The sequence below is a fragment of the Cuculus canorus genome, chromosome 24 (genome assembly GCF_017976375.1).
Source record: "Cuculus canorus isolate bCucCan1 chromosome 24, bCucCan1.pri, whole genome shotgun sequence".
Lineage (NCBI taxonomy): Eukaryota > Metazoa > Chordata > Aves > Cuculiformes > Cuculidae > Cuculus > Cuculus canorus.
Window position 1 is genome coordinate 220192 of NC_071424.1, and position 26253 is coordinate 246444.

General features: G+C 53.5%; 2 protein-coding genes across 2 annotated transcripts in view; both read left to right on the forward strand.

The window, feature by feature from the left end:
• Positions 1 to 1967: 1967 nt before the first annotated feature.
• SNRPE (small nuclear ribonucleoprotein polypeptide E) lies at positions 1968 to 5329 on the forward strand. Its single transcript, XM_009562055.2, has 5 exons — positions 1968 to 2418; positions 3121 to 3147; positions 4041 to 4103; positions 4309 to 4387; positions 5058 to 5329. The coding sequence occupies exons 1-5, from the start codon at positions 2365 to 2367 to the stop codon at positions 5111 to 5113; spliced, it is 279 nt and encodes a 92-aa protein (XP_009560350.1). The 5' UTR covers positions 1968 to 2364; the 3' UTR covers positions 5114 to 5329.
• A 2636-nt stretch (positions 5330 to 7965) lies between these two features.
• SOX13 (SRY-box transcription factor 13) overlaps positions 7966 to 26253 on the forward strand; it is a 44891-nt gene continuing 26603 nt past the window's right edge. The window contains exon 1 of the mRNA XM_054087743.1: positions 7966 to 8146. The gene's annotated coding sequence lies outside the window, so the exon portion shown is untranslated. The remainder of the gene's footprint in view (positions 8147 to 26253) is intronic.

Below are 26253 nucleotides of genomic sequence, written 5' to 3' on the forward strand. Positions count from 1 at the left end.
GGCTGGTCCAAGGACAGCAGTTAAATAAACCTGGCAGCGGAAGGGGGGACAGGAGGGGGCTGCCTGGGGAGCAGTGGGGGGCAAAGAGGGTTCTGGAGGGAATGTGGGGGTACAGAGGGTCCTGGGGGTGGGAAAGGAGGGTCTTGGAGGACACGGAGAGTCCGGGGAGTGGGGGGTAAAAGGAGGGTGCGGGGCAGGGCAGCTTGGACGTCCCTGGAGGTGGGAAGGGGGTGCACTGAAGGTGCTGGAGGATTCTGGGGTGCAGGTAAAACGAGGGTCCGGGGGAGGAGAGGAGGGTCCTGGGGAGAAGCATGGAGGGTGCGAGGAGGCATGGAACGACCCAGGAGTAACAGAGCATCCTGGGGCTGGGAAATGAGGGTCCTAGGGGGCACAGGGGGCCCTGAGGGAGCATGGCGGGGCACGGATGGGAAGTGTGGGGGGTCCTTGGCAGGAGGAGGCGGCATGGAAGGTCCTGAGGTGGAAGAGGATGCACGGAGGGTCCTGGGCTGCATGGAGGGTCTCAGGGAGGGGGGTAAAAGGAGGGTCCCAGGGTGGGGGGGTACAGAGGTTTTGGGGGGGAGCACAGAGGGTCCCGTGGCACGGAGGGTTTTTTGGAGCATAGAGGGTCCTGCAGGAGCCTGGAGGATTTTGGGGGGCACAGGAGGAAGAGCACGGAGGGTTTTGGGGGACACGGAGGGTCCTGCAAGGGGAACAGAGGCCCTGGGAGGCACAGAGAGTCCTGGAGGGAGAGGTAAAATGAGGGTCCCGGGAAGGAAAGGGGGGTCCCGGGAGAAACGGAGGGTCCTGAGGGTGGCAAGGAGCTCCCGGGAGGGATATGGAGCATCCCGGGATGAACGGAGGGTCCTGGCGGACATGGAGGGTCCTGGGGCAGAAAGGAGGGTCCTAGCAGAGGGTGCACGGACAGCCCTAAGGTTGGGGGGTAAAAGGAGGGTCCCAGGAGGAACAGAAGGTCCTGAGAGGGGCACAGAGGTCCTGGAAGGAACAGAGGGTCCGGGGGGGGCCACAGAAGGAGCATGGAGCGTCCTGGGAGGAATGGAGGGTCCTGGAGGATTCGGGAGGGAAGCCCGTGGGGTCCTGGGAGGAAGGGGAGGGATGCACAGAGCACCCTGTGGGGCACCAAGGGTCCGGGGGGGAGCATGGAAGGTTCTGGGGGGCACGGAGGGTCCTGAGGGTTGTGAAGGGTCCCTAGAGAGGACACGGAGGTCCCGAGTGGGACCGTGGAGGGTCCGGGGGGGGAGCAGGGAGGATTCTGGGGGGCACAAAGGGGCACGGAGGGTCCCAGGAGGTAGCACAGAGGATCCTAGGGTGTATGGGGGGTCCCGGGGCATCCCTGGCGGAGGCATAGAGGGTCCTGAGGGGTGAGTGGAGGGTCCCGTGGTGGGGAACGGGGGTCCTGGGGGGCACAGAAGCTCTAGGAGGGGGGAAAAGGGGGTTCTGGGGGGCTGAGGGGGGACACGGACTGGGGACAGGAGGGTCTAGCGGGGCATTGAAGGGGGAAAGGAGGGTGGGAGGGGCACGAAGAGGGGACAGGAGGGCCTAGGGGGACATGGAGGGGGGGACAGGAGGGTCTAAGGGGGCACGGAGGCTTCGGAAAGAGGAAAAGGGGGACTCCGGGAGGGCGTGGAGGAGGAAAAGTAGGAAATACGGGGGGTCGCAGGGAAGCAGGGAGGCTCCGGAAGGACGGAAAGGGGGGTCCGGGGGAAGCGAAGGGTCCCGGAGGAGGGAAAGGGGAGCCCAGGGCGTCCCGAAGGAGGGGAAGAGGTCTGGGAGGAGGGAAAAGCGGTCCCGAAAGGTCCCCGGGGGTCTCGAAAGAAGGAAAAGGGGGTCCCAGAAAAGGGGGTCGCAGCGGGGTTCCGAAGGGTCCCGGGGGTTCCGAAGGAGGGAAAGGGGGGTCCCGGGGGGCTCGGGAGGAGGGAAAGGGGGGTCCCGAGCGCTGCAGGGGGGTCCCGGGGCCCGTGGAGGGGGATGGAGGGTCCCGAGCGTGCAGGGGGGTCCCGGGGGTCCCGGAGGAGCGAAGAGGGGAGTCCCGGGGGTCGCGGAGGCTCGCGGATGGGGAAGGGAGGGTCCGTCAAGGGAGGCGGAGGCGGCCCGGGGGTTGGCGGTGTCCCTGGGGAGGCGGAGCGGGTCCCGGAGCCCCCGGCGGGTCCCACGGCCGCACGAAGGGTCTGGGGCTGCGGGCCCCTCTCCGCACGCGGCGCGGAGCAGTCGAGACGCCGGTCCTCCTAACGTGCTAGAGAAGCAGCGTCCGCCACCTTCCCAGAGGCCCCCGCGCGTTCCCGCCGTGCGCAGCGCCTTCCGGTTTTCGGTGGCAGTGGCAGAGAGGGCCAGGCGGCAGCAGTAGGCATGGCGTACCGCGGGCAGGGCCAGAAGGTGCAGAAGGTGATGGTGCAGCCCATCGTATCCTGCCGGGGGCGGAGGGAAGAGGCGCGGGGAGGCCGGGAGAAGAAGAGGAGCCGGAGGGAGAGAGAGCGGGAGGGGGGGGGGTGGGCAGAGAAGGGGAGGGAGGACGGCAGAGGAGATGAGGGAAGAGAGAACGAGGGGGAGGGAAATGGGGGGAGAGGGAACGGGAGGGAGAACGGCGGAGGAGATGAGGGAAGAGAGAACGGGGGGGAAATTGGAGAGAGAACGTGGGGAAAGAACGGGGGAGGGTGGGGGGGAGCTGGGGATGGGGGCAGGAGGTGGGAGAGGTGCACAGGGAGAGGAAGAGTTGGAGAGGAGGTGGAGTGGGGAGAGAGAGAAAGGGAAGAGAAAATGGGGGAGCTAGGGGAGGGTGGTGGGTTGCGGGGAGCAGGGGAGAGGCGCGGGGAGGGAGGGATTTGGGAGCAGAGCAGGCAGACCGGGAGGGCTAAGGAGGAGGGTGGTGGGATGCAGAGCGTGGCAGTGAGAGGGAGGGAGGCAGAGAGCTGGGGGAAGGCAAACAGGGAGGTGGGGATGGGGGTGGAGTGGCGAGAGTAGGGGGAAGAGGAACAGGTACAGGAGGGGGTCGAGGGGGAGCTGCTTTGCGGGCCTGTGAGGTGTTGAAAGGCCACGGGTGCCACCCCCTGGGGCCACATCATTGAGAACTTTCTGCTATGCTGCCTCCTTAACGCTCCGCTCCAGAACCTCATCTTCCGCTACCTGCAGAACGTGAGTACCTCGGGCGGGCAGTGGGTTGGAATTATTGAATCATTTGATTGGAAAAGACTGATGAGGTCATCAAATACAGCCGTACCTGTCCACTACTGAACCATATCTCTGAGCACCTCATCCACCTGTCTTTTAAACTCCTCCAGGGATGCGGACTCAACCACTGCTCTGAGCAACTTATTACAGAATGGCCCATCACTTCCTGAGCAGGGTCCTCAGCGCAGCGTGGGGACCTGGTGCCCACCGAAGCAGTGTTTCTGAGTTTGTGAGTTAGATTTGCTGTCATTCAGACAGAGGAGAAGAACTGCAAGCTCCAAATTCAGTATTTCATAGAATCATGGGATAGTTTGGGTTGGAAGTGACCTTAAAGCCCATCCAGTTCAAACCCATTTTCTTTACCAAAAGAGTGGTGAGGCACTGGCAGAAGCTGCCCAGGGCAGTGGTGGAATCTCCATCCCTGGAGAGGTTCAAAAACACGTAGAGGTAGTACTTTAAACATGGTTTAGCAGGCACAGTGGGGTTGGGATGACAGTTGGATTGGATAAACTTAGAGGTTTTTTCTAGTCTTAATCATAGAATCATGGAATGGTTTGGATTGGAAGGGACCTCAAAGCCCATCCAGTCCCACCCCCTGCCATGGGCAGCGACACCTTCCACTGGATCAAGTTGCTCCAAGCCCCATCCAACCTGGCCTTGAACCCCTCCAGGGATGGGGCAGCCACCGCTGCTCTGGGCAGCCAGGGGCAGGGCCTCCCCACCCTCACAGCAAAATATTTCTTCTTTCTATCTAGTCTAAATGATCTCTTCCTTGGTTTAAACCATTGTTCCTTGTCCTGTCATCACAGAGCTTGCTAAAATGTTACTCTTTGCTCTCCTTCTCCATCATTTTGCAGCGATCCAGGATCCAGGTGTGGCTTTATGAGCAAGTGAACATGCGGATAGAAGGCTGCATCATTGTGAGTACCAGGATCTCCCCTTGTTATGTCTTTTGATTGGTTTTTTTTTCATCCTATATTCATAAAACTCTTTCTTCAAGAAAAACTGATGTGAGGGTTTGGAGATACTTCCTACTCCAGTGAACAGTCAGAATTGTCCAGCCTGCATCAGCACTGGCTGACCCGGGAACTTTGCTCACTGCCTGCTTTTGTTACTGGTTTTTAGGGCTTTGATGAATATATGAACTTGGTACTGGACGACGCAGAGGAGATTCACTCTAAAACAAAATCAAGGAAGCAGCTGGGTATGTCAGAATGTCTGTGGAGCCGGTATGAGCCATTCGCATAGCGGGTGGAGGGTGTTGAGTTCAAAGTAGAGAGTGAAGCGCAGGTCTCGGTTCCCGCTGTTCCCTGTGCTGGTGGCTTTGTTGAACATGCAGGAGAATCTGCCTGGGACCAGTTTTTGTCACTCAAACATGTGTAACAATGTAGGGTGGCACTGCTCTTTTTCTGCACCTGGAGGAGTGCAGCCAAACTCCGACCGGCTGTCTGATGCCAGGGGACCTGTGCAACCCTGACATCTGCTGTGTCACCTCCAGTTGAAGTAAGAAACCACCTGAGTGGTGGCATTTAATATCCACCACCTGCTGAGGGCAATAACGAGCAGCCTGTGACGAGTGACATGTTTAGGCTCCAGTGAGGACAGTGCTGTTTACACATGGAGCCTGGGAGTGGAGATGGTGCCTGATGCACTGCAATGTGAAATGGGAATGTGGACCCTACAGTGGGCACTTGCAGTCCTGTGGTGTGTCCAGGTGGGAAGGGACTGCCTAACAGATAAAAACCTGGTTCATTATTGCGTGGGCATCACATTGTGAGCAGCTTTGCCACTGTGAAATGTTTTTTTGAAAGCAGGAGGTTATGTACACAGTATGGGATGTCTCTAATGCCCCATTTCCTTTCTCTGTGTTGCAGGTCGGATCATGTTAAAAGGGGACAATATCACTCTTCTACAAAGTGTTTCTAACTAGGATTTGGGGTTCTTCGCTTAGACTGATGCCTGTGGTGCTTCGGAGTGAATGAAGTGCTGGTGGGAGCAGGACCAGTAGGCAGGAATTTGTGTGTAACTGGGGTCACACACAGAGTTGGAAACTGCATGTCCCTTTGTGTACGTGATTTGGTTTTTTTGTAGTTTGAAACAGTGCAGGATTGTATTTCATAAATAAACATTTTTCATAGTAACTGTAAATCTGCTTGCTTTCAGTCTCATGGCCTGTGGTAGTAAAAGCAGGGGAAGAAATGCATTAATCTGTGCAGTCCCTGATGATATCAGTGCATTTGGGGATGTTACAGCTGCATTAGGTGGACAAGGTGGACTTGTTCAGGAGGCTGGAGTGACGTGCAGTCTCTGAGCTTGAATGGTTCTCGTGAGGGTCTTGCGGCTGTGGTGTAGGGATCCAACATCTCCCAGCTTTGCTGGTAGCCATGCTTCTGGAATAAAGTTTGTCAGAGAAGCAGAGAGGACAGTTGGTTTGGGTTAAATCTCTTAATTTCTTGCCTCTTTGGGCAGAGTCTCTAGATGAAACCATGGCATGTTAAGTCAGTTGGGATATCAGCTGTATCAGTTGGGGTTTTATCACGTTGGTTTGTTTTCATTATTATCCGATTGAGGATCTGGCTCTTCTATTTTAGTTTCCACGAGAGAGTGGGGTTGCTTATCATATCGATGGAAGATAAGTTCCCCGGCTTCCTTGGGACCATCAGTCCCCTCTGCTGCTTTTCTGGTGTAAAGAAAGAAAAAAGAAAGGGTTTGGCTGTAATTGTAACTCAGAGACTGAGATCACCTGGATGGAGAGAAATTACTCTCTGGAGGTGTTCAAGGCCGTGTTAGATGGGGCTTTGAGTAGCTTGATCCAGTGGAAGATTTCCCCTGCCCATGGCAAGGGATTAGAACTGGTTGGGCTTTGAGGTCCTTTCCGACCCAAACAGGCTACATGAGAAATCATTTAATGAGCTTTCAGTAGCATGAAAGTTAACAAGATTCAAGACGGAAGAGTTCTTGATTCAAAGGGTGGAAATATAGTATTCTGGCAGAGATCATCAGCATGCTGCTCCCATTCTAAGAAGTTGTACATTGGGAGTGTCATGAGAGACGTTCATCGTAAGAAGCTTTTGAGAGGCAGGATGATGTACTATGGTGGCTGCAATAGCTCCAGGGAGTCCATGGGTTTGTGTTTGTGTTCAACAACTGCAAGGTGCTTTCAGCAGAAACAGAAATAAGCTGCCTGTTTTGTTTAGTGGTAGAAGGCATCACCAGAAGTTGGTGGATATAGAATAAAATGGTATTTCAAGAGGTAGCCTGCATCTGCCTTCCAATCCATCCTTGGTGTACCAAGAGAAGCTTCCAGGGAAGGCAGGAATGAGTTGTCTTACCCAATAGCGGCGCTGTCACAGTGTCGCTGTAAGATTTATCTGCCTATGTCTCTGTTTTAATATAGATGATGGCCTTGATAAGCTGTAAAAGTGCAGGCTTTTCAAACTGGCTTCAAAGTAGCAATTTCTCTTTCCAAGTGTGTGTAACGTTTGTAGAAACATAGAATCACCAAGTTGGAAAGGACCCACTGGATCATCGAGTCCAACCATTCCTAACACTCCCTTAAACCATGTCCCTAAGCACTTCATCTACCTGTTCCTTAAACACCTCCAGGGAAGGCAACTTGACCACCTCCCTGGTCAGCCTGTTCCAGTGCCCGATGACTCTTTCCGTGGAGAATTTTTTTCTGATATCCAGCCTGAACCTCCCCTGGCGGAGCTTCAGGCCATTCCCCCTTGTCCTGTCCTCTGTCACTTGGGAGAAGAGGCCAGCTCCCTCCTCTCCACGACCTCCTTTCAGGTAGTTGTAGAGAGTAATAAGGTCTCCCCTCAGCCTCCTCTTCTCCAATTTTATTAATTTTTATTAATATGTGTCTCCGAAAGAGGTTATTTAACGGGATCTGTTGTATTGCTTGGCTCCAGTTTATCCAGGGCCACTATACAAAACTGGCTTGAAACCCACAAGGGTCTGTCATTCCGCTTTGCATAGCGCTGGGAAGTGGCTTCCTTTTGAGCAAAGCTAGCCATTGGGAGAAACAGCTCGTTCTTATCAGAAGTGCTGCAGCCTACTCCAAATTGTATGCTTCAAGACCCTGTAATGCCTCCTAAAGCTTCTCTGCTCTTTGATATTATCAAATTAGTGTGAATGAACGTCAATATTGGAGTAGGTTGATGATGGGAGGAAGGAAGTCCAGACTAATCAGCTCTGAAGCATCTCATGATAAGGGACTAAAATAGGCTGTAATTATGTGGAGGGGGGGGAGCTGCAAAAGACAAGGAGAAGCTCCCCCGCAGGAAGCTTTGAAAACTGCAGAAGGCCTGCGGGAGTGTTCAAGCGTATGTGGATGTCCAGGAGGAAACACAGCCCCATTGTTTGAGGAGTGCCTTCCAATGGAGCCTTGTGGTCCAAGAACAGAGCTTCTAGGCATTACCAGCACACAGATGGTGCAAAAGCAGTCTCAGTTTTGCCAAAGTGGCTTCCCAAGAAGCACAAAACCCACAAGACTGACTCATCTAAATGCTCCTTGGCTTTTTTAACCCTGAAGCCTTCCAGCTTCCTGAGCGTTTCCAAGCTTCAGGCAGGAAGAAGGTAATGTCTATTGAGCCGCTTAAACTGCGCAGTGCCAGAATGAGACCCAAACTGGCTGCAAAAGAGTGTGGTAGACAGAAGAGGGTGCTGCGGGCTCAACCAGCTCCCCCAGCCCCTCCAGCAAAGTGTCACCAGCCTCTGCAGGAACACAGAGTTCCTCAGCATTCAAGCAGCTTTATTGGCTTTCAAACAGCCTGGAGGAAAGCAAACTGGGCCGTGTGGGGCTGCACTCAAACTGGTGCAGCGACCGGACAGAGTGCTTGAATCTCCTGGGCATCTCCTTCGCTGGCTCGTACCTGCCTTGGAGTGTCCTGTTCCAACCTGGGATGAGGAGTAGAACGTTCTGGTTTTGACTGAGCAAGAGGCAGTGAGGAGGAGCAAGGTAGCGTGAACACTTACAGTTGGACTCTGTGTTTAGGAAGCTCCCATCGCTTGGCTTTCTGCTGCCTTGAAGCCTGTTTGGTTTGCTTTTCAAATTGTGCTTTTCCATAACAGCGAATTCCTTTCCAGTTGCAGGAATGAGAGGGGTGGCGGGTGCTTGAAGGCTCCTTTTGAAGATACCTTGAGGTGTGGCAATATTAGGGGTGCTGGATTATTGCAGTGGAGTGTCATATTGTGATGCAAATACTATGCTGCCTTGTTCCCACATCTCTAGGAAACAAAGTGCTGATGGTGGGGTTTGCTAGAGAAAGTTTCCTTAGTGCTCCCAGCACTCATGTATCTGTCACAAGCAAAAATCATGCTGGCTAGTTTTAGATACTGTCTCACCGTACCCGAATGTCTGTTTTGTAGAAATAGAACTCACTCTTTCCTAAAAAACGGCTGATGGAAACCTGTTTCAGCACTAACGATGGCATGGATTACACAGGACAGAGCTGTCTATCATGTGGTGTTTCAGTTTGAGACACGGTGCCAGACGGGTAGGAGCTCACTCAGATCCAGGTGGGGCTCTGCAGTGTTTGATATTTTTTCCTTTCTTAAGAGTACTCACACCTTTAACAGCACTGGGAGGTGCTTTGAGTAAACATTTATCACTCTTCCCTGCCTGTGGCTTTGGAGTTCTGGGGAAAAAGGCTGCATTTCTTCCCTTTTGCGCTCAGGGATTGCTTGTCCTGACCCTTCCCAGTCCTTTTGTGGGATGAGATTCTCTGTGCTTGTGAAAGAGCCCCTCAAGGAGGAAGGCAGAGTGATCCTGCCTTTCCAGAGAGGAACAGCTTATCTGTGGTTCTTTGGTAGGATGCAATGATTTGTAGGACGATTTTATATATACTTGAACTTCAGCCAGCCAGCTGCCTGCAGGTCGGTGCCCTTCCTGGCTCTTCAAAGGCGTCATTGCACTTTTGCTCTGGCTGCGTGGGATGCGGTGGGCTCCATCCATGGGCAGGACACAGAGCTGTGAGGGCAGGAGCACCACAAACAGGAGTTCGCTAAGCTTGGGCTGCCTTTAGATTTTCTGTCTTTTCAGGCCTGTAACCTTGTGAGTGTCTATAAAATAAGGAAAAGGGGAGAAGGGATGTTCAGCTGTGTGGGCTGTACAAGGAGAAAATCACCTTTCCCTCCATCATGCTTGGTCACCACCATTAATCTCACGGAGCTCCCTTCTCCTGAAGCCTCACCACCTTGTACTTTAGTGCACATTATCTGGGAACTTATTTCAAGTGCTGCTCTGTTTCAAGGGTTGTGTGCCTAAAAATAATAGTATCAAACAGACAACAGCGGAAGGTCAAGGACTCAAATGGCTTAGAAGCTGTGCCCTTAGGGCAGCATCTGTGTATGGAAAACTGGTGTGGAGGGCAGAGGCAAGAGCTGGAGGAGAGGAGCCTTAAAACACTGTAATGCTTTCCTAAATTCCCTGCCTCTTCTTGTTCCAGCCCTGCATGGGGATGGAACCGTTTGGGCTTGGTTTTGCCATTTATCTCCATGGGCAATAAACCAGTCCCCAATTTGACTGATGACAGGGTTGGTGCCCATGACAAGCAGGAGCTGGGAGAGAGCAGTCTTAAAGCACAGTAATGCTTTCCTGAATTCTCTGCCTGTTCTTCTTCCCTTTCTGCATGGGCATGGAACTGTATGGGCTTGGGTTTGCCATTTTTCTCCATGGGTAATAAAACCAGTTCCCTCTTCAGGGGAAGACAGGGTTGGCACCCATCGTAAGCAATTAGGATGCCGTGGGGAGTCGAGTTTGCTGAGAAGCCATTATGCCCTTCTTCGCCAAAAATCCTTGCAGAAAGGTTCTTGTCTCGCACACAAAACTGGTTCCAGCAGGCTTTGTACCCTCTGTTGGCAGCCCACACACAAGGTGCCCAGCATGGTTGCCCACCCCCCCACCCCCCCCCCCCCGCGTGCCTTTTCACATTCATACCCACCAGGGGCATCATTACTATTGTTTGTAACGTCTCTTGGAAAAATGAGTCATGGGCATTTTGCCTGCCCTCAGCAGGGAAACTCTGCCACATTCGCAGCAGCAACACCCGCCCCTCCCTGCGCCGCTGCCTCGCATACCAGCAGGGCCCTGCATGCAAGGAGCTGGATTTGTTTCGCTGGAGCTGGTTGATGTTACTACTTTTCTTGCCAGCAGTAACCTGGGCTTCAGAGAAGGGTGGTGTACCCTGATTCCCCACACACAAAAGCCTGCATAGAACTAAGCACAAGGTGTTGTAGCAAACTCCATCACCATTGTCTTCCCTCCTGTGTCTTCCCTCCTTCAGCTGCAATATTTAAGCCAGCTGCAATATTTAAGCCAAATTTTCCTGCACTTGTTTTTGGGTCATGCTCCTACTGAGCACAGCGTCGCGGTGTGTGATGTTTTCTGGGCTTCTCTCAGTTTGTCTGCGGCAGAGGGAGAGATGGTTACTCACAGCTCTGCTCCATGGGTCTCGCTGTCACGCAAGAACAGGATTTAGGGTACAGACACGGTAAAACGATGCCATGAGAAAGCTGAGGCTTGGGCAGTTTATTTTGCTCCCATGTGAGTGTTAAGATTCAGGACACTGGGATCCTATTCTACTTCTGCCTGTCTCACTACAAAAGGTGTATAAGTTCTAGTTTGCCTTACTGCAAAAGCGGAGCTTTAAAAGCAGAGTGAGCTTTCCTGCAGGTCCAGCCCTGAATCTGGCTGCTGCTTTTCAGAGTTTTGCCTTATTTCCCGTGCACAGGAGCTTGGATGGAACTCAGCCCAGGGTATTATGGATGATCCCAAGGTGATGGAGCAAACTCCATCACCCAGAAGATGACCCTCTTCTCATGGGTCATCTTCCTTCCCATGCCTTCAACTGCAATATTTAAGCGCAGTTTTCCTGCACTTGGCTTTGGGCCGTGCTCCTACCCAGGTGCATGATGTTTTCTGGGCTTCTTGTAGAATCATGGAATGATTCTCCTGCAGTGATACCAGTTTGTCTGCAGCAGAGATGGAATTATTCACAACTCTGCACTGTGGGGCTCACTGTCATCCAACCAATGCATCTGGGGTAAAACAAAGCCACAAGATAGTTTTTGGGCAGTTTATTTTACTCACATACGAGTATTTATTAAGATCCAGGACCTATTTTGGTTCTACTTATCACACTAGAAAAGGCATATGAGATCTGGTTTGCCTTACTGCAAGGGTCAGAGCTTCAAATGCAGATAGAGCTGCCCTGATTCTGGCTGCTGCTTTTCAGCATCTTGCCTTCTCTGTTATTTTTCATTCTCTTGTCTGTGAAATAGAAGGAATCTGTAATAGTCCCCTGGGGGGGTAATGGCTGATGGAGTGGTGCGATGTCCTCAGCTGAGTGGAACAGCACTGCACATCAACCTGCTGTCTCTGTGGCTCTCCTGCTGCCAGGCAATCTGCTTCAGAAATAAATCTGAGTTTTGCGGGGACACTTTTCTTTCCTGGGTTAAGAGTTAAGGAGACTGTTCAGGTGGCTGTTTTTCGCCCTGTAAACTTGTACTAGGAGTAGGCCAGGTCCAGGTGGTGAGGGATGTGAAAGGGTTGCTGGACGTCAGTTGCGTTTTTCTTGAATCACAGAATGGTTTGATTCTATGAAACTTTTGTACATTAAGATGCTAAAAAATAGAGGGTAAGTAATAGAGGGTAAATTTGACCACCTGTGTTCGACCCAGACACCAGGTACCCCACTGCAGGGGGACATCCAGCATCCCTGACCATGCTTTGTGTTGGTGGCACCTGCAGAGCTACTCTCTGCCCCTCAAGTGCTTGTCATCCTGCGTCGAGCTGTTTTCACACACACGCACACACACACCCCCCGCCTCGCCCTGTGCAGGTGTTGGGGGAGGACAGGAGAGTAGCGCCAACGGGAGCCCTGCTTGGTGGAGATGGGCTGTCGAGTTAGCAATATGGCAGGTATCGACATCCGCTCTTGAAAAGGCTTTGTTCTCAGCTGGGGCACGGCAGACCGTACTGCACCACTGCCTCCTCCCCGGAGTACAGTGTTTTGGAGCCCATCCCTTTATCGTAAATCAACAACAGAGCTAATATTCATATCGAGGAAGTGAGATAATATCAAGAGCCCAAGGTGGGCTCCGAACTGGGTGCATGAGATATGCACAAGTCTGGGGGGAAGAGGGAAAGGGGGACTGCGGTGAAAGCTCTTTATCTGAGAGGAAATTGCACTATTCAAGGGGGAGACAGTGTGTGCGTCTGTGTCTCTATGTGTGTGTGAACATTGGTGTCAATAACACTTGTCAGGAGCATGAAAGAGCCCCCGGAGCAGGACAGGCTTGGTGCCAGCTCCTGGGGTTGGGCTGGCACGTTGCATACACAGCCTGATCCGTGTGCACTCAGGCTGGGGTGGGTTTGTCCGTGATGGTGAGCTGGTCACTGCAACCTCTCTGGGCTCTGGTGCCTGGAGAGGATGAGAGCAGGTCCCCAGGGATGCCAGGGGTCACGGCAGAATCGGGCAAAGCAGTGTCAGAGCTCCCAGGGCAACAGGGTGCAGTCCCCAGGGGATGGGTACACTTGGTACCTTGGCCTTTGCAGGCTGCAGCTGGGCTCCTGGAGGGAGGCAACATCCCCTTGTTCCATGGCAGGGACGTGTGGCCTGGGGGGCAAAGAGTTTTGGTTAGAGGCAGGCAGTGCAGCAGTGCCAAGATCCAGCATCTCTTATCTCCCCTGGTTTTCCCAAATAGCTTCATTGATACCCATGCAAATCTCTGAGTGCTTTTCCCAGAAATTAATCTTAGAGGCATTTGAGAGGCAAGGTCCACCCTCACCTTCTGGTTAGAAGCAGTGGGAATTCCCAGGATTAAACTATAAACAAACCCAGGTTGATTTTATACCTTTATTGACTGCAGTTGTTTCCCTCTCTTTGGCAAATTCAAGCCCTGTTATTCATTCTTGTGAAGTCGAGCTTGGTCTGGGGCTACCGACATCTTGGACTGGGCTTTTCCCCTTCTGAGGGTGACAAGACCAGGGAGGTTGGCTGCTGCACCAAGGTGCATTTGGGCAGTGGGGAAAGATGCTCAACAGCAGCTGACCTGAGCGCAGACCTCAGCGGCCTCTCAGCCCTCCGGCAAGAGGGCTGTAGTCCAGGGAATGAGAGGAGCAGCTGGGGGCTGTGCTGTGCAAGCCAGCTCTTCCAGCTTGTTTGAGACCTTCCTGTGGGTTATCTAGGAGGGTGGTCAGACCTCTGGGGAGAGGGCTCCTGTGGGTCTGAGCCCACCTCCCTGCGTGGTGGTGGGGCAGGGCAGTGAAGCTGTCCCAGGCTGATTGAGTTTCTATAGGGTGGGCATCCCCTTCCCCCAACTGAGCTGTTTTGCCCAGCCCTGACTCCCTGCCTGGGCTCCCTGGATGAATTACTCCCTTCCCCAGCTGTTGTGAGCAGCCTCATGCTGCAAGTGTGTCCCTGAGGAGAGCATATCTCTTTCCTGCTCCATCAGTCTCCAAGCCCACCTCTGGCACTGCCTGATATGCCATGCCGGAGCAGCAGCAGGCTCTGGAGGGCTCAGCTGCTGCCTGGAGATGGTTCCCCACTCCTTCCCCTTCCCCCAGCTTTTGCATAGCACCCAGATTTAGTTTTACATAGGAAGCAGCTATGCAAATACGTTCTGGGCTTGGTGTCCTGCACAAACAGCAAAGGGAGGACCCAGGGCTGTGTCATCCTTTCCCAAGTCCCTTTGGTGGTTCCAAGCACCTTTTCCTTGGCACTGATGGAGAAGTTAGGCTTCAAGTTGGGATAAAAACAAATGCCCCTTTCCCTGTGTCTGGTTGGTCTTCAGGGGATGCTTTGGGATGAGGGGAAGCAGCAAAAACCTAAGGATCTTACAGTCATAGAATGGTTTGGGTTGGAACCTTAAAGATCATCCAGTTCCAGCCCCCATGCCATGGGATACTGGAAGGTGGCAACGGTTCTTTTCACCTCCTGCGGGTACAGAGAGGGGAGTGCCTGGAAATGGGCCACATCCAGCACCTCTGGAGCATGGGCACCTCCTCGGGCTGCCAGCCAACAGAAGCTCCATCCTGCTCTGCTAAAGACGTGGATGGCCCCTGGCAGCCAATGGGGCTTTGGCTCCCACCGTAAATGCCAGGTGGGTTTTTTCCCCTCACCCTAATACAGGTTTTTCTGGAGTCCACAGGGATGGATACAGCGACCTTGGCCCCTCCGGGGTGAATTCTCCCTGCTCTTGCCCCATCTCTGTGGGACGTGGGGGTTTCTCTGTGTGCTCGCTGCTCAGATGGGTGGTCCTGGCACCTCTGTTTGTGCTGTGCTGTGCCCTGGCCTGCGTGGGCACAGGCAAGTTGCCGTGTATCGTGCCTTTATAGGCAGGGTGGTGGGGAGAAAGGGGGAAAGGAAACATGCCTGCTTCATTATTTAGTGTCCCACACACAGAGCCTGCCTGGCCCTTGGGAAACCTCCATCCACTGGGCGGCTGGGATCTGCAGAGAAAGCAAACAATGGGATCCCCAGAGACAACAATGCCCCATTGTCCTGTGAAGCCATAACAATGAAACAATAGACCTCAGTCTGGTCCCTTTATTCCCAGGCACGCCCCCCCCAGCCCCAGGACCGTCTGCATTTTGGGGCTCGTGCCATCCCTGAGGACCCACTGCTCGCTGTTCCCCCATCCCGCTTCAATCCCTTGCTCACGGGGTGAGTCTCAAGGATCCCTGCAGCCTCGCCATCTGCATGGGTTGTGCCTGAAAGGAGAAGGAAGCTCCTAGTAGGCTTTGATCCTTGAAGTTTCATCAGCGGGAGGGTTGGAAAAGTCCTGTTAGGTCATGCGGTCCAGAAAACAGCGGGGCTTTGTTGTCTCCAGGGATGGCCATTTGTCAGCTCTTGCCGTCACAGCACTCCCTGAAGGTTTCCTGGTGTTAACTCCTCCTGGTGGGGTTAGAAACAACCCCAATGGCTCTGCCCACCCTGGTTGATGGAGGCAACCCAAAATGCTCTGCAGGAGCATGGGCCTGGGGAGGAGCAGGAGGGGTTGGGGTGCAAGGGGTCCCCACCATCCTGCCAGAGCTGGGGCACCTTGGGAGCCCTTGAGCTGCTTTCGCTCTGTCTCCTGGCGGCATCCAGCCATCCCTAGGGATAAAGCTCCTCTCTGCATCTCTGTGGTCCCCAGAAGCTGCTGTCTTGGAGCAGGGGGAGAATCCCCTCCCTGCTTTGCCAGATGGGCTGCAGCAGCTCTGGGCACTGGTGGGCAGCATGGAGGGTGCTGATACAATAAGTCATGCATTTTCAGTATCAATACCCACCCTGCAGCCCCAAAGGTCCCTCTTGGAGGGCACCCAGTCACTGCGCAGCATGGGGGGCACTGGGAACGCTGCTGCAAGGCAGCCTTGGTGTTTCCTGCCATTGACTACTCTCCTCGTCCCTTCAGCGACACCTAAAAATATGGGATGGTAGAGAGGCAAGGTTGTGTTAAGCAGGGACCACCAATGCCAGGGCCAGGACTGCTCAGCCAGGCTTGGATGCAGAGTGGGTAAATGCTCAGATTCTCATCCTGGTACTGGAAGTCAGAGCAGGCAGCACGCTGGACTTCTCTCTGCCTCTCCTTCCCCAGTCGTGTGTGTGTGGCTGTACCACACGGTCCCCATCCTGCCCAGTGCCAGGATTGCTTGGCTGGGCTTCAATCTGGTGTGGATATGGGCTCAGATCTTCACCCCGGTGCTAGCAGAACAGGCAGAGTGCTGGGCCTGGGCACCTCTCCACGCCCTTCCCTTGCATCCCCAGCCGAGCTTGGGGATGCACCACACAGACCCCATCCTGCCTGTGTCAGCATCCTCATATCATCTGCTGAGAGTTGGGGTCTGATTTGTCCTTTTCCTCATTCTCATTTGTCTCAAAGAGAGAGGGGAACACAGTGGCTAGGGACATAGGGACCATGGTGTCCCCAAAGGCCACTGCAAGCCTCCTCTTGTCCCCATGGGAGCTCCCAGAGGTCCTGGCTCTTCCCGCTTACCTATGGACATGCAAACCCACCTGAATAGGTAATGAATGGAGGAGAGAAAAGAGCCCGGAGTACATTGTGTTTCCAACAGGGGCCGGGAACAATTGCTAAATACAAATCACACAGAGAAAAGGGAGAGAGAGAGAGACAAAAGAAAGAACCCCAGCACAAAGGAGAGGAATGAAATGGTAAGTAAAGTCAAACAAAAAGGAGCCCGGGCTGAGACAAAAGAAGGGAACAATATCCCCGAGGCAGTAGGCTCCTGAACAATGGGGACAGTGACAGCGGCACAAAGGCACACTGTTTGCAAGTAGACGTTATCTCACACAGCCACTGGCAGGCCTGGCCCTGGCGCTTCTATTTTCAGGGATGCTTTTGTGCTGTGCTGAACAATATTCCTTGCATGGCTGCAGATAGAGAGATGAGGGGGGTTTGGTTCTCCTTTTTTTTTTGCCTTCCTGGTGCCAGGTCTGTAGTAAAAACAGGTTCAGCCCTTTGGAGAGTGGGGCAGAGCGAAGGGGTGGGTGGGCAAAGCTGATGATGCCTGGGATGATGCTGGGGGATGAGCATCCATGGATGCTGCATCCTGCGAGGTCCAGGCTGGGAACCCAGTAGGAGTGGGAGCCCAAGGCTCCGGGACCCTGTATTTTATGACTCGTATCCAGGGCTTATCAGCCCCGAGCTTTTCATTCAGCCAGCTGCACTTACAGACCTGAAACCAGAACCGGGCAGACCAGAAAGATGGCTTTTCCCAGCTGCTTTTGTTTCAAGTAATGTGATGGTTTTGTTGGCTAAGTTTGCTGGTTTTGCTGTTTTGAGCACTGTGCTGGAGCCACGAGAAAGGATGTGAAGGCAGCTCCATTTTCTCTTGTCATACTGGAGCTGTGTGGGTGCTGCCTCGGCTAACAGGGCTGGGGAGGATGGGGCTCTGCTCTGCACACTCTTTGTCTTGCCTCCTGCTTGTGCAGGTTGCTGGTCCCTTGCTGTCCCCAGCAACCTGCGTCCTTGGCTGGTGTAAATCAGTGGCAGCATGTGCCACGGGAGCTGGTGTGTGGCGGCCCTCATCAGACAGGCTTTCCCAGCCCACAATGGAGAGCTTGCTTGCTGTGCCTGTGATGATTCGTGGGCTTCAGTGGAGCTGGTGCAGGTTTCATCCAGCTCTTGCCTGGAAAATCCTCCTTTGGGGCCTTCTTGATTGTCTCCCCATGTCCTGGCTGTGTCCCCGTGGTAATGGGCTGGTTGCGTTGTGAGCCTGGGGTTGCGTTAACGCGATTACGCAGCAGCACATTTGTGAACAGTGTGGGGTTGTTATTGCAAGGCATGTTATCAAAGCAATCCCATCTGCAGCACCCAGAAGTGTTCTGATCCAGCTGGACCCATCCATTTACATAGGGAGTGATGTTCCCAGAGGCACCTGTCTCTTTCTGGAGCTCTGAGCATTCTCATGCCCTTTTCCCTTCCGGTCCTGCACTTGGAAAACCATACCTCCTACGCTGCGAGCTGCCACAACCCATGGGGACGTCACCCAGGTACTCTAAGTGACCTGGGAGAGGAGAAATCAGGGTGTTGTGAAGACAGAGTCAAAGACGCCCCATATCGATGCCGATCTCCTGAGACACCCGGTTTTAGCAGATGGGTTTAGCTCTCACTTAAAAAGTTGCATTTCTGATATCGATCATGTTATCTGAGGGTACATCCTGTTGCTTAGTTTGGCTGCTTCCTCCATTCAACAGCTGTTGTGCAGCTACAGCTGCTTTAAACCTGTGCCATGGGGATGGCATGCATCAAAGTTGGGGGGGGTTGGTGCTTGTAAAAATGGATCCTTGATTTCGTTTGACTGTGGTGAGCAAGAGTGATGAGGCACTGCAGAGGTGCTCTAGCGAGCAGGGTTTCATATTGCCTTTTGTGCCTGTCTGGCCACCGGACAACCAGATGTTGAGGAGAGAAGGCTGAGGAGGGGAATGTTTGGGGCATTAAATCAAAGCAAAGTGGCAGTGCCTTACATTGAAGTTGTTTGCAGGAAAACAGTTCCCTAAACCTGACTGCCCCATATCTGATTTTGTGGTTGTGTTTGTACGAGTGCTCTGAGCCGTGTCTCAAGATGTAAATCGAGTGTGGAAAAAGGCATTCTCCCAAGGCTAAAGCCCTTGTACTTTGTGACTTGCCAAGAACGTAGCCCTGTGGTCTGCGTCCTGCCCTGCCCACAGCAGGAGCTTGGCCAGTCCAAATCCTTTGAAATTCCCACTTTCCAAAGGGTGCATTGGCTCCGCTGTACAATGGGCACTAGCAAAATTCACCAACCCCAACGTATAGAACAGGTTGCCCAGGGAAGTGGACAACTGGAGGTGTTCAAGGCCAGGTTGGATGGGACTTTGGGCAGTCTGATCCAGTGGGAGGTGTCCCTGCCCATGGCAGGGCGGTTGGGACTAGATGATCTTTAAGGTCCCTTCCAACCCAAACTATTCTATGATTCTTTAACCCGTGCCTCTGGGGCAGTAGTTCTGCTCTCACATCCCTTGTGCTTTCCTTGGGCTCTGCCATACTGAGGAGTCACTAACCTTTAATTTAGTATCTCTGGAGGCAGGATGGTGCTCTTTGGTCTCCTTGGGAGAGGTCTCTTTGCTCCAGGTGGGTCACCAACTTCTACATTTAATTTCCATGAAGGCAGGATGCTCTTTGTTCTCCTTGGGAGAGGTCTTCTTGCTCCAGGCAGCCCTTTCTGACCATCACCCAGCTCTCAGTTCTGGGACTGGGACCGGTTGCCTCTGCTCACCCTCTGCCTGCCAGTCTGTGTTAGGGATTTCTCTCTTCTCCCAAGCTTGGTGGGCAAAACCAGGTCTGGCTCTTTCTGATATAATTTAGTGAAAGTTGGAGCTCTTGGCTGCAATTAGCTGGTATTTAAACCCTCGCTAACCCTTAACATCCTAATGACAATAATAATGATGCTCCACACGTCCTGGTCCTGCAGTGCCACGCATCTAAAGATTACACTTGCTAATTAATTAAGCCCCAACTCCCCTCCTCTACTTTCCTCACTGAGGAGAAGAAATCACTGAGTCTCTTAAAGGACATAAAGGCAGGGAAATCCAAGCACCAAAACAAGACAAATGGGGATTTAAAGACAATTCCATGTGACCCGAGGAGTGGACCAGGCAGGAGAAAGGATAAAAATGCCAAGAACAGAGCTGTGAGAGAAAACAACCGCCAGCTTAAAAACCCAGGGAAAGAAAAGCACCAAGATGAAGGGAGTGACAAAGCATCAAAGGGAAGAGAAACCAAAGGCATTGGAACAAAGGACAAGCTGGAACAAAGGACCAAAGAGGGCAGAACAAAAGCACTAAATAGAAAACAAAGGCAGGGGACAAGAAAAGCCCCTCTGTTGAGGCTGAGCTGGAGGGTCTCAGCCCGCAGGAGGTGGGTGGCATGAGTGGTGCTGTGGGTCCCCACTGGAGCCGGGCTGGTGGAGGGCAACAGAGCCTGGGAGCAGAGACCCCAGGAGCCCAGCATTGCCTTTGAGTTGGAGGCGATGGGTTCAGACACCCCCATGCGATGCTGTCTTGGGGGCTGCATAGAGGTTGACAGCAGCCTGGGGCCATGGCTTTGCTCCCACGCTGCCCTCCAGCCACGGCCTCCTCCCAGCCCGGTGTGTGGTCTGGCCATCGCCTCCATCCCCACGCATCTCTCTGGCACAGCCTGCTCAGCATCACCCCTCTGCACTCCTCTCCCTGTGTTCCCTCGCTGCAGAGACCCTAGCGTAGCCCCCTGCCCTGTCTACCGCCCCAGCCTCGTAGTGTGGGGACTACTGGGGATGCTCTGGGATGGCTGCCAGGCTGGCTGTGTCCTCCCCACCCCATGGCATTCCCTTAGGAGATGAGCTATTGGTCAATGCACTGTGTGTGGCTATTCTGGTCCAGCCTGCTCCAGGGAGGACGATTCACTTCGTCTGGATTAAAAACAACAGCGTCATTCAGGTTGGGAATAGCCACAGAGATGCAGCGATGCTTTGTTTCCTCTCCCTGTCAAATCCCTATTTGGAGCTGGAAGTCTTTGGCAGGGTGGTTGGCACGCGCGGGGCTGGCTGTGCTACGCGTGCTGCTTTGCAGGGGGATGGGGTGGGTACCCTCAGTGAGGATGGTGACAGTGAACGGGAGCCCCTCTTGAGCTGGGGTGCTCACAGCAGCATACGCAGCTCTGCTCCACCCAGGGTGCTTTGGCTGCTTGTAGCTGTGATGGTTTGGGGAGCAGTGGGTGATTTCAGTGGCTTTTGGAGCTGCCAATCTGGCAGGAGAACCACGCGGTGAGAGCCAGTGGCTTTCTGAAAATCCCGCTTCCAGAGCCTAAATGTAGCTGTGCTCCCAGGTCTGCTCTCCATCACCCTCTCTGGCTGTGCACCGTCCCCACGGGCTGGGTGTGGGCATCTCCTCTCTGTCCTGCTTTCAGGCAGTGGTGGCCAAAGCCACCCTCCTCCACTGGCCCTTCGCCCTTGGCACAGGCTGGCGCCTGGGTGGGGAGAGGGCTGGGACAGTGGGGCGCAGCATTTTACCCAGTGTCCAGACGCAGCTGCAGCATCATGTGCTGTGCCTGCTACAAGGACCTTTTCAGTCATTTCTAAGTGTTCTGCCTAGGTGTTTCTGCTCAGGCACCAGCCAGAATTCACCTGTGAGTTCAGCTGATGCCACCCCAGCTCTGCTTTCCTGCAGAATCATTAATCGCTCGATTTTACTTTGCTTTTCAGAGGAGCTCTGTCACAGCGTTGGCTAAGAACTGAGCTGCTCCTAGTGCGCTCCCCATAGAGCAATCCTGGAACATCTTGGTTTTATTATGCCCAGATTAGAGCCTGTTACACTGTGGGTGGACTCACTCACGTAGCCTGGACTCCCTGCAGTAGCCCGGCACTGCCAGTGCCTGGGAGGAAGGCAGCACGGAGCTCTTGGCCACTGGAATTACCTTTGAAGTGGCCAGGAGAAACTATGGTGTTTGGGTGGAAATAATTAGTAGGTTAATGCCTGGAGCTCACCCACTACCCTGCTAGAAGCCCTGGTGGGGAGCACTGGGAGAAGCTGACGGCTTACGGAAGGAATTGGAATGTGTTGCTTTCACAGGGATCGTCCCTCAATGCTCATGATCCAGCCGTATTCCCACCCTGAACCCCAAACCCTGGGAGCCAGGCAGGGACCACAGGGAAAGGCGCCACCTGGGAGGCACAAAGAGGATGCAGGACCCGCACAACAAGCTGCCCATCGCCTTGGGGTGCAGAGTGGTGGGGGAGACAGACCTCTGGCAGAGCTCTGCCACTTGCCTGGCGCAGCTGGGGACACAGTGCTGGCCTCACCAGTGTGCATCAAATCTTGGAGTCGCTTGGCCAGGGGCTTGTCACTGGGTCTTCTGGGCTGGAGAGGACCCTTTTGGATCTCTGTTTGCTCTGCCAGCCCAGCACAGCTCCTCCTTTCTGAGAAGAGCAGCAAGGCTGCTGCTACCCCACAGCAGTGTGGGGACAGCTTGCAGACAGGGTCACTCATCCTGCAGTCCTGGTTTACCGTGGGATGCATGAGGCAGGTGAGGAGGCAGGAGCTGGGGAAGGTTTGGACCCCATCCTCTCCCCAGTTCATGGATGGCCAAGGCTCCTGACCTGCCTCATGGTGGGTTCATTCTCTTCCAGTGCTCCTCAGGGCTCAAGGAGCCTCCCTGGGTGCTCAGCATCCTCAGGGCAAGTGTGATAACACTGTGCTCCTTTTTATGGTGAGGTCAGTGTAATGCCTGGCAACACCCCCTCTCCTGCTGTGTGCTGCAAAGGAGGGCTCTGAGCAGGGAAGGGAGGGAGGAGAAGGGCTCGATGAGTCCAGCCTCTCTGATACAGCTCAGAGCTGAGCTGGCCCATGGCTTGCGAGGGTGCTGCCGCGACACAAGCCTCATCCAACTGAGCGACTTGTGGCCTCATAGGCAATGCCAGTGCCTCCATCCACATCTTCTCTAGATTTTTCCAGGCAGCACATGAAGCGGGGAGCAGCGGGGGCCACTGGCAGCACCCACGCAGCTCGTTCCCCATTAGCAATCACTTTGCAGCTTTCCCAGGCTGATGAGGAGCAAAGCACATGCCCATTTCCAAACAATGGTCCCGCTTCCGTGCAGGAAGCAAGGTCGAATTTGTTCTCTCTGCTTTGCCCCCTCTGGCCAGTTATAAAGGGGCCAAGCCATTGTCTGAACCATTTCCATGACTCAGTCACCAGTATCCTGCGATGGAGAGGCTGGGACTCTCAGCCAGCACAGAGCAGGAGGCACGCTCCTGTGGCCAGTGGCACCGTGGGCTCCGCAGCAGGGTGGGGGGCTTGGAAAAAGGAAGGCGAGCGCTGGCTGTGCCTTTCCCCTCCGTGCCCCCTGCACTGGTGACAGTGGGATCTTTGCTCCCACCAGCTTTCCTGGTCCCTCCGCCCATTGTCCTGTCTTCCTTCTGCTGAGGGAAGCAGAAAGCCGGGGAGAGGGACTGCAGGGTGGGAACAGTCCTGATTGCTCGCCCAGGATCAGACAGGTAGGGAGAGATGGAGAAGACGAGCAGTGCCCATGGGAGCCCCTCTGAAAGGATTGGGGACCATCATTTCCATCCCAACACCTCGTGTGGTGGTCCTGGGGATGCCCAGCATGCCCTGGAGGTGCCCCATGGATTCTGGGGATGTCTAGCATGTCCAGGGGGGCGCACCATGGATCCTGAGGATGTCCAGCATGTCCTGGAGGTGCCCCATGGATTCTGGGGATGTCCAGCATGCCCTGGGGGTGCTCCCTGGGTCCTGCAGGGGATGCCCTGCAGTGAGGTGGAGAGAAGAAGATGTGTGTGGAGCTAGTGTGGCTCCAAGGATGACATGGGAAGGAGCAGAGGCAGCATGCAGACAGGACCCATGGGAGCATAAGTGATGACACTTTGGGATGGGCAGTTGGGCCACCACCTCCTGACACCCATCTGGGAGGTGATGCTGGAGCCAGGGACCACTGTATGGCCAGCACCTGAGGGGATGTACCAGGCACTGGATAGGGAAGGCCACTGTGGCCACTGGGGATGGGGATGAAGGAAAGGAAAGTGAAAGTCGGTGGCTGCTGCTCCAGCATGGCTGTTGCTATGACGACCCGAACAAAGCTCCCTGATCCCCCTTTTTGGCTCTGTTGTGCGGTTTTCTGCCCCTTTGTTAGTTGTTTCCCAGTCCAGTTTGGGGGATGTGCCTCCCACCTCCTCCTGCCCCTGGGGGGCCCTGCTGGGGCAACCACAGCCCTAGGAGTGCTCAGAGGACACTGTAAGCTCCTCTGCATGCTCAGTGCTCGCTTGGCCACCAATAACTGTCTCCTTCATGTGACCTCTCACGGCCTTCTCCCAAGGCATTGGGATGAGAGTGCCGGCAGTGCTGGCAGAGAGGGGTTGGTGGCTTTGGTGGGTGCATGTCTTATGAGGAGCAGCTGAGGGAACTGGGGTTATTTAGCCTTGAGAAGAGGAGGCTGAGGGGAGACCTTATTGCTCTCTACAACTACCTGAAAGGAGGTTGTAGAGAGGTGGGTGCTGGCCTCTTTTCCCAAGTGAGAGGTGATAGGACAAAGGGCAATGGCTTCAAGCTGCACCAGGGGAGGTTCAGACTGATGATCAGGAAGAAATTTTTCACAGAAGGGGTCATTGGGCACTGGCAGAGGCTGCCCAGGGAGGGGGTAGAGTCACCATCCCTGGAGGTATTTAAAAGATTGGTAGATGAGGTGCTCAGGGACATGATTTAGTGGCAGATAGGAATGGTTGAATTCAATGATCTAAGAGGTCTTTTCCAATCTAGTGATTCTATGATTCTGTGAGGCTGCGTGCACTGGGGAGGGGGCTTCAGAGGGGCTGGTGCAGGTGGAGTTGCCTTTTCATCCTGCCTTGCTGCAGGTTCAGTGCTTGCTGCACAAATGCCGTGTCCTCTCCAGACCTCAGTTTCTCCATCTGTGAGATGGGCACATACATCAAGGAGCTCCTTTACATTCCAGCTTCTGGGGGTGCAGCCTTTTGGCTTCCAAGTGCTGTTGTGCTTCACGTTTAATCCTCTGGGTGAAGATGCCAGGTAGCAAACTCTCCCAGATAACTTGTTGCCCGGCTTTGCCCAGCTCCATGCATTCCTGTGGGATGGGCATAGGGTGAGGGGAGACTGTATCGGGATGGAAATGGGATTTGGGTCCTCAAACCTCTCCAGAAATGCCATATTCCCAATTAATGCATAGTGGTTGGAGACACCAGGAGCCCAAGCTCTTTTTTTCTGCTCCTAGGACTGGGTGAAAACAATGTTTGGAGAAAAGCAAATGATGGTGTGGGAGAGAAAATGGCTTCAAGTCAATGGGAATTTTCATTGGTAAAATGTAAACAGTTCTCCTTCAATGTTGACATAACATTTTAAAGATCTCATTATACCAAAAAAAAAAAAAGACTGTCAACCTTTGTCCAAACCACCCTGCTCCCTCTCCAGCACCCTTTTGCTCAGAATGAAGTGTTGCTTTCCTTCAGGAAGGTGGGTGATGGCATTCCTGAAGGAGCTGTTGATGGGATGCTGGGGGCTGTGTGTGTGGTGCAGGGCATGAGGTGGGATCCTCAGTGGTCAAGGGCTTTGCTGCCAGGGCCCTATTTCCCAGTTGATATGTCCAAGCTCCCAGCTGGGTTATCTTCTCAGCACAAGCACATGGTCCCCCCAGTCCATGTGTGGGAACACTGTCCGTCTCTCTGTCCGTATGGAGGAGCAGCTGGTTGCCTGCTGCCCACCCTGCTCCATGCTACATTGTCTCCCAGACCTGCAGTGTTCTCTGGCTCTGGGCTGGATGTGATGGTCTGGGCGAAGGAGCAAAATTTGAGCATGATGGGGGGCGGAGAGGCTGGAAACCAGGTTTTGGGGGTCTGTCACTAGTCATGCCATGGGTTTGGGGCTCCTCCTGGAGCTGCAAGCTGGGCTTTTGCAAGCCAAGCATCATTCCTGCCCCTTGGATAGTGTTAAAGGATTTTCCCCAGACTAGGTAACTCTAGGCTTGCTTTATCAACAACTCAGAGTTGGACCATCACCTCAATGAGTGGCAAAAGCCCACACAAAATCGTCAGATATTTAGATACATTATGCAATAAGTATTCTGTCTTCGAAAACTTCCTTGTGTTTTTCCCATGGTTTTTTCAGTTCTCTATTGTTCATTATTCTTCTTTAAAATCCACCTCAGTTCTTGATTGTCCATTATTCTTCTTTGAAGTCCACCTTGATAATTCACCTCTGCTGTCTTGTTTCCGTTCTCTCTCAGAAGTGATGCTTCATGTTTCTCCACCAATCAGAAAAATCACTTATCTTCTTTCTTGAGACTTTTCTATTTATTCTTTAAAACTTTAAAGTAAACCTCAAGCAGTTCCACTAACTTACAGTTATATTTAATCTATGCCTATACTCAAAATACTTTAACATTTTAATCATTCATTATCATTAAATCTAATACCTATTCTAGGTGTAACATTTCTTGCACAACCTGTTGATTCAGCTGGACTGGGCTTTAAAACAGCTGTAGAAAAGGCTGTGCATAATTGAACAGTATTTGGGACTCTGCATCTTTGAACAGCATTCTTCTAACTGCTACGAAGATGACTTTCCCAACAGTGGTTCTGGTTATACTCTTAACACAATACTCTGTTTATCACAACTCGCTAACAGTAATATCTAAGTTTTACATTGTTATATTCATCATACCTCCTTATTTTTTATAGCAGGACAGGCTGAGAGAGTTGGTGTTTTTCAGCCTGGAGAATAGAAGCCTCTGAGGAGACCTTAGAGCAGCTTCCAGTACCTGAAGGGGCTACAAGAAAGCTGGGAAGGGGCTGTTCACAAAGGCTTGTGGGGATACGACGAGGGGCAATGGGTATAAACTGGAGAGGGGCAGATTTATACTAGACATTAGGGAGAATTTCTTCACCATGAGAGTGGGGAGGCCCTGGCCCAGGTTGCCCAGAGCAGTGGTGGCTGCCCCATCCCTGGAGGGGTTCCAGGCCAGGTTGGATGGGGCTTGGAGCCCCTGATCCAGTGGGAGGTGTCCCTGCCCATGGCAGGGGGTGGAATTGGATGGGCTTTGAGG

What these genes read in the sequence shown, in the direction of transcription:
- SNRPE (XM_009562055.2), top strand. Translation starts at nt 2,365, where the DNA reads ATGGCGTACCGCGGGCAGGGCCAGAAGGTGCAGAAGGTGATGGTGCAG. An exon ending in TCTTCCGCTACCTGCAGAAC is followed by an intron (nt 3,148 to 4,040) that starts GTGAGTACCTCG and finishes ATCATTTTGCAG; the next exon opens with CGATCCAGGATCCAGGTGTG. An exon ending in GGATAGAAGGCTGCATCATT is followed by an intron (nt 4,104 to 4,308) that starts GTGAGTACCAGG and finishes ACTGGTTTTTAG; the next exon opens with GGCTTTGATGAATATATGAA.